This window comes from Lagenorhynchus albirostris, chromosome 15 (genome assembly GCF_949774975.1).
Source record: "Lagenorhynchus albirostris chromosome 15, mLagAlb1.1, whole genome shotgun sequence".
NCBI lineage: Eukaryota > Metazoa > Chordata > Mammalia > Artiodactyla > Delphinidae > Lagenorhynchus > Lagenorhynchus albirostris.
In genome coordinates, this window is record NC_083109.1 from 81,462,385 (window position 1) to 81,476,166 (window position 13,782).

The following is a 13,782-nucleotide window of genomic DNA, read 5'->3' on the forward strand; positions in this document are numbered from 1 at the left end:
ATTTATATTTAAGGTGAGTTATTGGCGGGACTGCCTGCCACCTTCTTATAAAGAACCCTGTGATTTCATTGGGCACACCCAGACAATCCGTGGAAATGTCCGCATCTCGAGATCCTTAACTTTTTTTTTTTTCTGCCACACCTAGTGGCATGCAGGATCTTATTTCCTCAATCAAGGATTGAACCCATGCCCCCTGCAGCGGAAGCGCAGAGTCCTAACCACTGGACAGCCAAGAAAGTCCCACGATATCCTTAACCACATTCGCAAAGTCCCTTTTTCATATAAGGCAACATTCACAGGTTCTGGGGATTGGGATGTGCATATCTTGGGGGGCATTACCCAGTCTACTCTAGGCAAGAAAAGGAGGCACAAATGGCCCCCAAACATATAAAAAGTAGATCAACATCATTAATGTTCAGAAAAATGTAACTTAAAATCAAAAGGTCATGATCACAGAAAACTGTTAGCATTGCCTTATAGGATTGGGTATATTCTATCTAACATTAGTCTACATTCTGGTAATTCCTCAAAGATGAAAACTCTAAGGAAAATCTTGCATGGGTGCAGATATAGAAATGTATGAGAAATGTGCATAACAATATTGATGAAATAACAGAACTGAGAAACAACCCAAATATCATCAATATTAGAACATATAAATCACTGTGGTTTATTTAAACAATGAAGAACTACACAGCAGTGAAAATTAATGGACTTCAACTGCATGTATGAGCATTACTTACATTCATACTCATGTTAACATGTATGAGTCTAAAAATATATAATACAGAGGCAAAAAGGAAATCACAGAACTGTATAATTCTACCACATATATAAAAAATAAAAACAGGCAACATTAAAAACAGATTTTAAACAAAGTAGATATGTGTTAAAAGTATAGAAAGATAAAGGTATGATAAATATATATTTTAGGAAGATGGATACCCTGGAGGGTTGGGAGAAGGAGATTTTTTTAAAGGGGCAAACACATCATTAAAAACTCTACAAATAACAAATGCTGGAGAGGGTGTGGAGAAAAGGGAACCCTCCTGCACTGTTGGTGGGACTGTAAATTGGTGCAGCCACTATGGAAACAGTATGGAGGTTTCTCAAGAAACTAAAAATAGAACTACCATATGACCTATCAGTTCCACTCCTGGGTATATAGTAAAAAAAAGAAAAAGAAAAAATGAAAACACTAATTAGAAAAGATACATGCACCCCAATGTTCATAGCAGTATTATTTACAATAGCCAAGATATGGAAGCAACCTAAGTGTCCATTAACAGATGAATGGACAAAGAAAATGTGATACACACACACACACACACACACACACACACTATGGAATACTACTCAGCCATAAAAAAGAATAAGATTTTGCCATCTGTAACAACATGGATGGACCTGGAGGGTATTATTCTAAGTGTAATAACTCAGACAGAGAAAGACAAATACTGTATGATATCACTTACATGTGGAATCTAAAAAATACAACAAACTAGTGAATCTAACAAAAAAGAAACAGATTCACAGATATAGAGAAAAAACTAGTGGTTACCAGTGGGGAGAGGGAAGGGGTGGAGGGGCAAGAGAGGGGTAGGGGATTGAGAGGCACAAACTACTACATATAAAATAAATAATCTACAAGAATATATCTTACAACACAGGGAATATAGTCAATATTTTATAGTAACTATAAATGGAATATAACCTTTAAAAATTGTGAATCACTATGTTGTATAATATTGTACATCAACTATACCTCAATAAAAAAAAAAGAAGGAAAAAAGAGAGCTTACCCCTAGACAGTTCCCTAGTAGAAGAAATACTAAAGGTTGTACCTCAAGAAGAAAATTTAGTGCACCTATGTTCATAGCCCATTATTCACAATAGCCAAGAGGTGGAAACACCCCAACTGTCCATCAATGGATGAATGGATAAGCAAAATGTGGCACATACATACACACAATGGAATATCATCTAACCTTAAAAAGGAATGAAGTTCTGGGCTTCCCTGGTGGCACAGTGGTTGAGAATCTGCCTGCTAATGCAGGGGACACGGGTTCGAGCCCTGGTTTGGGAGGATACCACATGCCGCGGAGCAACTAGGCCCGAGAGCCACAACTACTGAGCATGTGCGTCCGGAGCCTGTGCTCTGCAACAAGAGAGCCCACGATAGTGAGAGGCCTGCGCACCGCGATGAAGAGTGGCCCCCGCTTGCCACAACTAGAGAAAGCCCTCGCACAGAAACGAAGACCCAACACAGCAAAAATAAATAAATTTTTTAAAAAAGGAATGAGGTTCTGATAGATGTTACAACATGAATGAACCTTGAAGAGATCACGCTAAGGAAAATAAGTCAGTCACAATGTTCTATGATTCCACTGATATGAGAGGTTTAAAGTAGTCAAATTCATAGAAACAGAAAATAGAATGATGGTTGCCAGGGGCTGAGGGCAGGTAGACATGGGTACAAAGTTTCAGTTTTGCAAGATGAAAGAGTTCTGGAAATCCACTGAACAACAACAATGTGAATATATTTAACACTACTAAAATGAACACAAAAATGGTTAAGACCACGGTCACCAAGAAAAAAAAAAGAGAGAGAGAAAGAAGGAGAAAAAGATTTAATCCGGAGGAAGGCATAAAATTGAAGAAGCAACACTGAGCAAAGAAACTGGTAAACATGTTGGTAAATCTAAATAAGAATTGAATTAAATATTGTCTGCAATGCAGGGAATGCATTAGAGGTGGACAAGTCTAGAAACAGCGACACTAGGGTGACATTTTGGTAATTCAGTCTTTTTTTTTTTTTTGTAAATTTCTTTCTTTATTTTTGGCTGCATTCAGTCTTCATTGCTGCGAGCGGGGGCTACTCTTCATTGCAGTGTGTGGGCTTCTCATTGTGGTGGCTTCTCCTGTTGTGGAGCACGGGCTCTAGAGCGTGGGCTCAGTTGTTGTGGCACATGGGCTTAGTTGCTCCTCGGCATGTGGGATCTTCCCAGACCAGGGCTCGAACCCATGTCCCCTGCATTGGCAGGCGGATTCTTAACCACTGCGCCACCAGGGAAGTCCCAGTAACTCAGTCTTGAACTAAGGCACCTTCTTAATTCATGGGACAGAAATCTGTACAACCAGTAGAATGATAAGATGTGTTCAATGAAGGAGAAGTTGTCAGTGATGACACCTAAGTTTTTGCTTGAAATCCAGGGTTGATGGCATAACTAGTCATTAAGATGGAGAAAATGCCAGCAGAGGATTTTTATTTTCTTGAAGGTATGAAATTATAGTGGATTTACCATCAAAAGGTCTTTAAAGGCTGGTAATTTGAAATACGATGAGGCTAGGAGTATAGTAGTGTTTAGGGGTTTGCTATCTGCAGCCAGATTGCTTTTTCAGATCCCATCTCCTTTACTCACTAGCTGGTCAACCTTTTACAAGTTACTTAACTTCTCCATTCTTCATTTCTCTCCTCTGTAAGAGGGCAGTAACAGTATTTACTTCATAAAGTTGTTATGAAGTGTGAATTAATAACCATTTAGCACTTAGAATATCCATCATTTATTAAGCAACTAAATAAATGTTGGTGTAACAAGGTATTGGAAATTTGGACGGGGATTTCAAGATGGAATATTTTAGAAAATACAACACATACGACATTCTAAAGTGATTTGTTAGTCTAAAATGCAATATTTCAAAGGAAAACCAAATAAATAAGTTATGTCGCTCGAACTCTACACCCACGTCTAAGTTGTATAAAATGGCAAAGCTGTTGGAAATTAGAGGGAGAGAGGATTAACTCTGGAGGGAAGCTGCCTTGGAAAGAGATGTGCTATTAGTTCTCCCCAAGGGAAGGCGGTGAGGGTGCTGCCTCCTGTATCTCATGCCTAGTGAGAGGGGCTCCAGTGTGTTGATTCCCGACTGATAAATCAAAAAGGCAGGAGATAGGATATCCAGCAGATGAATGGAAGGAGATGTGGCTGTGTTGGAAATGGCCTGTATGCCCAGAGTTTCTTGGCCCTAAGGATGCATCCATATTTCCTGTGTACCAGATGTGAACAGGAAAGAGCCAGTGAGAGATTTCTACGTCTAGCTGAATAGTATCCCCTGGAGGAGTGAACAGGCTTCAAAGGTAAAAAGTCATCCATTTGGCAAACTGTCAAAAAGATCAAATCACTTAAAAGATGAAGACTATTGAGGTGGATTTGAACTTCTCTACAACGATGTGAAATGCTAGAAAATGGTGGAATGATACTCCAGATCTCCGCAGGGCCAGTATCTGGAACTCAGGTGCTGCAATCTTCCCTGGGCCTGGTGGAGAGGGGCTGGGCTCCCTGAGCTGCAGAGAGCCCGTTTCTCCCAGCCAAGAAGAGAGGCTGTCCAGAGAGAAATGTATGGAATTCTATCTGTTGTTGCCTGCAAGTCCCTATATTGAAAACATGCCGAAGCCTTTGCCCCCCTTTCAGATGATCTGAAAATCCCCATTTCAGTTCACTTAGAAGACAGAGCCCTCACCCTCCACAACAGAGGGTTATTCTCCAGAGCCCATTCTTTAGCAGCTGGGCTGCCTGCCCCTCTGGCTGCAATTCTTTGACCCTGCGCTAAGGCTGCCAGGAAAGACGAGGGGCGGGGGAAGGAGTGGGTGGAGGCTTGGAGGCAGGGCCTGGGGGAGAGCTGGGACCTTGCGGGCTCCAGCCTGAGGGCTCTCACCTCTGCCTCTTTCCCCAGCTGTTGGTGCTTCTGCTTGAAGGTGCCAGGTGAGTGCCAGGGCAGAGCAAGGCTGGGGTGGCACAGGGCCTGGGGTAGTGGTGGTGGGGACCGCCTGGGGCAACTCTAATGCACACGCCCACGGCCTGGGGATTATTATTAAAATTCAGACTTGACTTGCTAAGCCTGGGATGTGGCCTGAGGTTCTGCACCCCTGGTGATGACAGGGCTGCTGCACCATGGACCGCACTTTAGTAAAAGATCTAGAATGTTTTCTAGGCCAGGTGGGGTGAGCTGGAAGCAGGGAGCTGCTCTAGTGCTGGCCTCAGTGGACAACCTTCCTTCACGCCTTAACTCTCTGAGGTGGATTCTGCCGCCCATAGTATCCTGAAAGTTTTCTCCCAAAGAACAAGAGATGCTTAGCAAAATTCTTAACAAAATTGCTATGGAATTTAAAAAAATCTGTTTACGTATTCGAAAATCCCCTCAAACTCTGGGTTTTCCTCCTTCTCCCAACTCTTGAGCTCATAGGAACTGCTTCTAAACTCTGGACAGAGCTCAGATCCTGCCAGCCCCCTCCAGAATAAATTGATTTGCAAACTCTTTCTTTTTCTTGGAGAAACAGTGGTCCCTTGAATTTTCTCAACAATGCTGATCCCTCAGCTCCCTCCCTAGGTCTTGAAGTTTGGCCTGGGGTCTCTGGCCCCCCCGTGGGCAAAGCTGCAGACGTGTTTGTGGGAGGAGGACGCAGGTCTCAGAGAACGAGAGGGGTGGGCTGGGGACGGCTGGAACAGATGGGGAGACCACTGGGTCCCAGGAAAGCAGGGGTGGAGGGAGGACGGACAGCTGTGTTTGAGCTTCGGTTTATAGGAAACTCCCTTTGGCCTGCAGCCTTGGGGAGAGGGAGCAGGCTATTTATTGTCTGCACCCTCCAGGAGGCCCTGGAATGTGTGTTGAATGAGCATTGTTTTGGTTATAACAGCCGCGGGGCAAAGGGCAGGAAGGGTGCTCCAAACCAAGGGATCTCAAGCAAGCCCTCTTGTCCTGCTTTTTCTGTTCTCTCCCTTCCAAATCCCCGAACCTCTGTGGTGAGCCCTGGAGACCTCAGTTCAGTTCTGAGAGCCTCTCAGAGGACATCTGGGTGTCTGGCTACAGGTCTGGGGTGGGCACGGGAAAGAAGAACCAGAGAGAGGGCTTCAAGAAGCTACTCAAACTCCCGACACTTGGAATATGCCAGGTCTGCTCTGTGTTAAATTCCAGGTCTGCTGGGGATGGGCTGGCAACATGTGTAGACAGTGCTGGGCCTGCACTTGGAAATGAGACGAGGCGGAGAGCTTGACTTGAGAATTTACCAAGTTAACATTTAGTCTGGTGACTCGCCAGGAGGGCCAGGGCAGAAACCCCCAGAGCCCAGGGCTCTCCCCCAACCCCAAGTGCTGGGACCCTTTGAACTTATGAGGTAGGAGAGGCTGCAGGCATCCTCACAGGAGGATGTACAACCAGCCTGGAAATGGGCTGATTATCATGCCCTACAAAAGCCCTCTGAGATGCTCTGGTGCAGACATATTGCTTTACAGAGCTGGCAACTGAAGCCAAGAGTGGAGAGGTGATGGACCAGTGCTACCCTAAAGCAGTGGTTCTCAACCAGGGGTGATTTTGACCCCAGGGGACACTTAGCAGTATCTGGAGACAGTTGTGGGTGGGAGGGGAGAAGTGTGCTACTGGCATCTAGTGGATAGAGGCCAGGAACGCTGCTAAACATCTTACAAAGCATGGGACGGCACCCCTGCTACCCCTAAACAAAATTTATCAGTCCCCAAGCATCAACAGTGCCAAGGTTGAGAAACCCAGGACCAGCCTTGAAACTTGCTGTGGAGCTCAGTTTTCACCAAACAAAACTGAAACATTTATGGAGAAACCACTTCTTTCCTAGATACTTCACTAAGTGCTTTCTCACCAATACGTAAGCTAGTGACTTTGTTTTACTGTTGTCTTGATTTCCAAATTAGAAACAGATTTTGTTCCTTATCTATTTATCTTTTTTTTTTTTTTTTTTTTTCCCTGTACCCGGGCCTCTCACTGCTGCGGCCTCTCCCGCTGCGGAGCACAGGCTCCGGACGCTCAGGCCCAGGGGCCACGGCCCACGAGCCCAGCTGCTCTGCAGTACGCGGGATCCTCCCGGACCAGGGCACGAACCCGCGTCCCCTGCATCGGCAGGCGGACCCTCAACCACTGTGCCACCAGGGAAGCCCTATCTTTTATTATTTTCAATTATTCATCTTCTTCCTTTGAATTCTGGGAGAATTATCCAGTGTGCTTTCTAGCATCCTGATCTAATTTCCCCCAGAATCTCTTATTGCCTTCAAAGATCAAGTTGATGATCTTTCTTCTACTCTATTTATAGTGGGTGTACACATGTAAAGATCCATTGACTCTCATTTTTGAGGAGTCTTAGGGATGAGAAGGGATAAATCTTTATCTTCAATATGCCATCTTTAATCACGGGACCAATTCTGCATCTTTCTAGAGACTGGAAATAAGTTTCTTCTAAAAATTTTAACCCAATTTTATAGAAAAGAATTTTCAGCAGCCTGATATACTTCTAAGTTTTCACAGTCTATGAAGAAAGAAGAAAGACAGGGACTGAGGGGCAGGCAGAGGTTCAGACTCTGATTCTTAGTGGCTCAAATATGGTTTCTCACAGTTGGTGGATGGTGACATAATTCTCTGGTCAACTGAGGCCCTTAGAACTGTTCCTTGGAAGCATCTCAATCCGTCTCTTTTGATTGCACAAAAGTGACCGTTCTGCCTAAGTTTTGGCACGTGGTCCATTCTTATCTATAGTTTATAACACTAATACTCATTTAAGATTGTTTTGTGCATCTCGCTGGGTATTATAATAGGGAAGCCGACGTGAGATAAATTAGGCCTGTCTCGCTGCCATGTTAACTTAGAAATTCAGGTTATTATTATTAGACTTAACAGGAAGAAACCTAAGCAAGTTCAAGGTCAGAGCAGAAACAAGGATGGTCTGAATTACAGAAAAGATAATTAGGGGGTCAAATTCTTGAAGAAGCTGGAAGTTGTGCCCCAGGGACACAGAGTTGAAAGGGAGGGCAGCCTTGCACAAGTGGAAAGACACTTCTTTCTCTGAGATGCTACAGCAGGACGTGACTGTGAAGATACGAGAAGGAGGAGCTTCAGGGTTTCACACTAACGAGTCTATTTTCTCTGGAATAAGAGCTTTGCATGGTCTTCTGAGAGTGAGGGGAACCAGGTATGTAAGAGTTTGGGCTGAAGGGGAAGGGTTAGGAAGAGAAGCTTGGCGTTGAGGAGGGCTGCTGAGGACAGAGAAGATGGCAAACTGGGCTTGTAGCATGACGGCATTTTGTCTAGAGAACAGAAGAATTTCTGAAGCCTGTCCTCGACCATGGTCACCTCTCACCACGAGGGAGATGTAAACCCAAGGAGCAATGACAAAGCAGAGTTGAATTTTGAATTTTGATCCAGTCACCTCTGGCTTTGGCCCAAACACCATTATGTTTAACCAGTAGATTCTGCTGGGTTTTCTTCAAAGTATTCTCCTTTCCTAAGCTGGTTAGGTCTGAAGAACATCAGACTAGAGCAAGCCTTGACATTCACTCTGTTCACTGGATCCCCACCGAGCCCCTTAACCTAACCTCACCTCAGTCTCACCACTGTGATGGGGGCCAGACTGACACACCTGTGAGCACCTGGGGGCCTGAAGCCAGAAAAGGCAATGCACACCCCTCCCAGGGGCAGCACTGATTTCGTTCAGGTGACATTGACAGTAGCACCAGACCTAGCAGCCATCACCTAGGGAAGCAATGGTCTTCAGAGGACTCGGGTCTCTGACTGTTTAGCCTTTGGGAAGCAGGAGTGGGAGGGAGGGAAAGAGAGAGACAAAGACTGACCCTGGCCTCCCCGCAGGCCGAGAGTTCCTCTCCCCTCCAGCAGTACAGGAGGGGGGACAGAAGAGAAAGCCACACCCACACTCACTCACTATTAATATTCTACACAGATGATTCCGTTAACTATAAAGGGGTGCCCTCAGGTCGTGGTATTCGATCAGCCAGGTCCTAGGAGAGGAGCGAGGAAGCCTGCCTTAGCCACCGTTGGATTGGGGGTGAAGAGCTGGCCTGGCACTACTCCCACCGGACAGTGAGCATTACACCTACACTCACCACTGTCCTCTGCTCCCTAACAGGATGTGCGGCAGGTTCCTGAGGCGGCTGGTGGTGGAGGAGAGCCGGCACTCCACCCCCGTGGGGCGCCTCCTGCTTCCTGTGCTCCTGGGGTTCCGCCTCATGCTGCTGGCCGCCAGTGGGACGGGGGTCTACGGCGACGAGCAGAGCGAGTTCGTGTGTCACACGCAGCAGCTGGGCTGCAAGGCTGCCTGCTACGATGCCTTCCACCCTCTCTCCCCGCTGCGCTTCTGGGCCTTCCAGGTCACCCTGGTGGCTGTACCCAGTGCCCTCTACATGGGTTTCATTCTGTATCATGTGATCTGGCACTGGGAGGAATCTGAAAAGGTGAAGAAGGAAGAGGAGACCCTGATTCGCCAAGGGGAGAAAAGCAGAGATGCCTTGGGGCCTGGAAGCCCCAGGGTGCTCTGGGCCTATGTGGCACAGCTGGGGGTGCGACTGGCCCTTGAAGGGGCAGCCTTGGGGGGGCAGTACCATCTGTACGGGTTCAAGATGCCCAGCTCCTTTGCGTGTCGTCGAGAGCCTTGCCTTGGTAGTATAAGCTGTAATCTCTCTCGCCCCTCTGAGAAGACCATCTTCCTGAAGACCATGTTTGGGGTCACTGGGCTCTGTCTCTTGTTCACGCTTTTGGAGCTTGTGCTCCTGGGCCTGGGGAGATGGTGGAAGATCTGGAAGCACAAATCTCCCTCTTCTAAGTACTTCCCAACTTCAGAGAGCGCCCAAAGACACAAGGAACCGACTGATAACTTCCCAGTGGTGGAAACAAAAGAACGGTTTGCAGAAGCAGGTGAGAGGGGCACTGATGTCCCTCTTTCTACCTGTCCCTGATGTATGGGTCCTGATGATCCCCCACGGCAAGCCCCTCACCCTCCGGGAAGTACAACTCCCACAAGTTACAAAGTAGAAAACCAGGTTCTACACAGATGTGTCCTAACCACTCATCCCACCCCATCGTCCAGCTGCATCCCCATCAACTGGATGGTTCCTTCCAATGAACCAGGACCCAAGTGCTCAGTTGATTGTACCTCCTGCCCTTCCATTTAGGTCTCTTCCCACTTAGGAAAAGGCTCAGCTTCTGCTTGATCCTCTACTTTGCAGAATTATGAAGACACCTGGCTCACCTCTGAAGGAAACCCTCTGACTGCATCTTTGTCCGAACATCCAGTGAGTGGGGTGTCTATCTCCATGGTAAATTAAAGGCTGTTGAAGTGTATCCAAGAGCCTTGGGGGGCCACGGTGTCTGAAGCTTTTCCTTGGAGATCTCCTGCTTGTGCCTCCTCACCAGAATTCCCTGGTGTCAGCATCACAATTTTCATGGGCTTGGTTCCAGAGTCAGCCGGCAGAGACCTCCATAAAACCGTGCCTCTCTGTCCTGCGCAATAAATATTGACCACTGTTGCTGGCATTCCTGTTGCTGAGGACAATCCTCTTTCCTGTCTCAATGAGTCTACTCCTCTTTCCTGCTGTCCACATCTCTGCTCCCCCCACCTTTAAAATCTTGTAACCTATAAATGCACCCGGCCCTGCAATATATGTCATATTCAGAAACTCTGGCTTTCCGAGCATATGTAACCCAGGGTCCTTTAATATATAGATTCAATGTATTCAAACACTCAGCCACACTCTTCTGGAAGATTCCTGTGAATTCAGAGGCTTACATACCCTGGACCACTGACAGATCTGATTTCTGCTCAGTCCTCGTTCTCTGCCTTGTACGTTGCAACTGCTCCATTGTTTCATATCGGGGGAAGGGGCCAAGTCGTTACTTTTTAAACTCATACTTCTCAGTATCACACAGAAAAGACAGCAGAGTTTTATTGCTGATTCAGGGCTAACAGTAAGGGACATTCATATCACAGTGTGATTCAGCAGATGATCTAATGCTGAATATCAGGCTTCTCTTTTCTTGTGTCTCTCAGTCATTTCTGTCCAAAAGCATCCCCGCCTCCCACCTTTTCTGCAGAAACACTTCCCTTCTCAGTTCTTCCTTGCCCTCAAATTCTCAACAAAGAGCAGTTTCCAGGTTTGGTTGTCTCCTCTGAATCTCAGATGGTCCCCAAGTAAATTAGGAAGGCTCATTCCTAAGGAAAGATACTTGATTCCCCAAAGACACTTTGGCAACAACTAGCAAAGTAACCGTTTTCTTTCTGCTACAGTGTTTCATAAAGAATCCCGTATCTAGCATAGCCAGAGCCCAGCCAAGTGACCAAGGACAGAAAAAAAGCAAATGTTATCATTCTGAATTCCTCCTTGATGGTGTCCCTTTTAAAATAGCTTTATTTTTTAATTAATTTATTTTAAATAAATTTATTTATTTATAGCTGCGTTGGGTCTTTGTTGCTGTGCGCAGGCTTTCTTTAGTTGCGGCGAGCGGGGTCTACTCTTTGCTGTGGTGCGCAGGCTTCTCATTGCGGTGGCTTCTCTTGTTGCGGAGCATGGGCTCTAGGCACGCGGGCTTCAGTAGTTGTGGCGCACGGGCTTAGTTGCTCCGTGGCATGTGAGATCTTCCCAGACCAGGGCTCGAACCCGTGTCCCCTGCATTGGCAGGCGGATTCTTAACCACTGCCCCACCAGGGAAGTCCCTAAAATAGCTTTATTGACATATGGTTCACACACCCTATAATTCACCCATTAAAAGTATATAATTCAATGGCTTTTAAAAAATTTATTTATTTATGGCTGCGCTGGGTCTTTGTTGCTGTGCGTGGACTTTCTAGTTGTGGCGAGCAGGGGGTATTCTTCGTTGTGTGCGGACTTCTCATTGCAGTGTCTCTTGTTGTGGAGCACGGGCTCTAGGCACGCGGGCTTCAGTAGTTGTGGCATGCAGGCTCTAGAGCGCAGGCTCTGTAGTTGTGGCACACGGGCTTAGTTGCTCCATGGCATGTGGGATCTTCCTGGGCCAGGGCTCGAACTCGTGTCCCCTGCACTGGCAGGCGGATTCTTAACCACTGCACCACCAGGGAAGCCCTCAATGGCTTTTAGTATAGTCAGAGTTGTGTATCCATTAACACAATTTTAGAAAATTTTCAGCAATTCAAAAAGAAACCCTATAGTGCTTAGCTGTTACCCGCAAATCCCCACACCCCCAAACATAAGCAACCACTAATCTACTTTCTGTCTCTACAGATTTTCCTAGGCTGGGCTTTTCATACAAATGGAATCATACAGTATGTGGTCTTTTGTGACTGGCTTCTTTCACTTAGCATCATGTTATCAAGGTTCATCCATGTTGTAGCATGTATCAGTACCTCATTCCTTTTATGATTATTATTTCATTGTATGGCTATACCACATTTTATTTACTCATTTTTCAGCTGGACATTTGGATTGTTTCCACTTTGGGGCTATTCTGAGTAATGGTGCTACGAACATTCATGTACTAGTTTCTGTTTATGTTTTCAGTTCTCTTGGGTAAATAGCTAGGAGTGAAATAGCTAGGAGTGAAATTGGGGCATATGGTAACACTTTAAATTTTTGAGGAACTGCCAACCTTTTTCCCACAGCAGCTGTACTATTTACTATTTCACATTCCCAGCAGCAATGTACAAATGGATTCCAATTTAATCTGCATCCTTGCCAACACTTAGTATTTTGTTTTTATTTTTCTCTGTTTGTTTGATTTTTAAATTCTAGCCATCCTAGTGGGTGAAGTGATATTTCATTGTGGTTTTGATTTGCATTTCCCTAATGACTAATGATGTTGAGCATCTTTTCATGAGCTTATTGGCCATTTGTAGAGCTTCTCTGGGGAAATGTCTACTCAAATCTTTGTCCATTTTAAAATTGGGCTGTTTGTATTTTTATTGTTGAGTTCTTCATATATTCTGGATACTAGATCCTTATCAGACTTAAGGATCTGATATTCCAAATATTTTCTCCCATTCAGTGGGTGGTCTTTCACTTTATTGAGTGTCCTTTGATGCACAAAAGGTTTTAATTTTGATGAAATCCAGTTTATCAATTTTTTCTTTTGTTGCTTATGATTTTGGTGTTATAGTTAAGAAACCATTGCCTAATCCATGACTATGAAGATTAGACCTATGTTTCCTTCTAAAAATTTTATAGTTTTAGCTTTACATTTAGGTCTTTGATTTTGAATTAATTTTTGTATATGGTATGAGATAAGGGTCCAACTTCATTCTTTTGCATGGAGATATCCAGTTGTCCCAGCACCATTTGTTGAAAGGCCTATTTTCCCTACATATAATGGTTTTGGCACCACTGTTGAAAATCAATTGCTTGTAGATGTATGGCATTGTTTTTGTACTCTCAATTCGATTCCATTGATCTACGTGTCTGTCCTTATAGCAGTACCATGTTTTGATTACTGCAGCTTTGTAATAACGTTTGAAATTGGGAAGTGTGAGTACCCCTAGTTTGTTCTTCAAGATTGTTTGGCCAATTGGGATCCCCTGGAATTCCATATGAATAAAATTGTAAATCAGGGAGCCTCAATATTTTCAGTAAAGAAGGATGTTCATTTCAGGAGTATGGCAGGATTGAAGACACAAAGACATTAAGGAGATATAGTTCAATACAAAGGCAGACATACAGATACAAAGACACTCACACCACAAATACTCATGGCAAACATCAGTAACTGATAGGAGCACCTCATTCTGCTTGGTCCATATTTAAGACTCAGATTCCTTCTCTCTCTCTCTCTTTTTTTTTTTTTCTCTTTTGGCCACACCGTGTGGCTTGCGAGATGTGGGATCTTAGTTCCCCCAACCAGGGACCAGGGATCGAACCCGGGTCCCCTGCAGTGGTAGCACAGAGTCCTAACCACTGGACTGCTAGGGAATGCCCTCAGATTCCTTCTCAACATAGTATTCCGATTTACAAG

General features: G+C 45.1%; 1 protein-coding gene across 2 annotated transcripts; it reads left to right on the forward strand.

Annotated features, from left to right (window-relative positions):
* The first annotated feature begins 4,671 nt into the window (after positions 1–4,671).
* GJC3 (gap junction protein gamma 3) lies at positions 4,672–10,364 on the forward strand. Of its 2 annotated transcripts, none has more exons than XM_060123520.1 (2): positions 4,672–4,760; positions 8,939–10,364. In XM_060123520.1, exon 2 carries the CDS (start codon positions 8,940–8,942, stop codon positions 9,762–9,764), a length of 825 nt encoding a protein of 274 aa, XP_059979503.1. In that variant the 5' UTR covers positions 4,672–4,760; position 8,939; the 3' UTR covers positions 9,765–10,364. The 2 variants fall into 2 exon arrangements, with proteins under 2 accessions (XP_059979503.1, XP_059979504.1); XM_060123521.1 differs by lacking the exon at positions 4,672–4,760 and adding an exon at positions 7,957–7,987.
* The last annotated feature ends 3,418 nt before the right edge of the window (positions 10,365–13,782 follow it).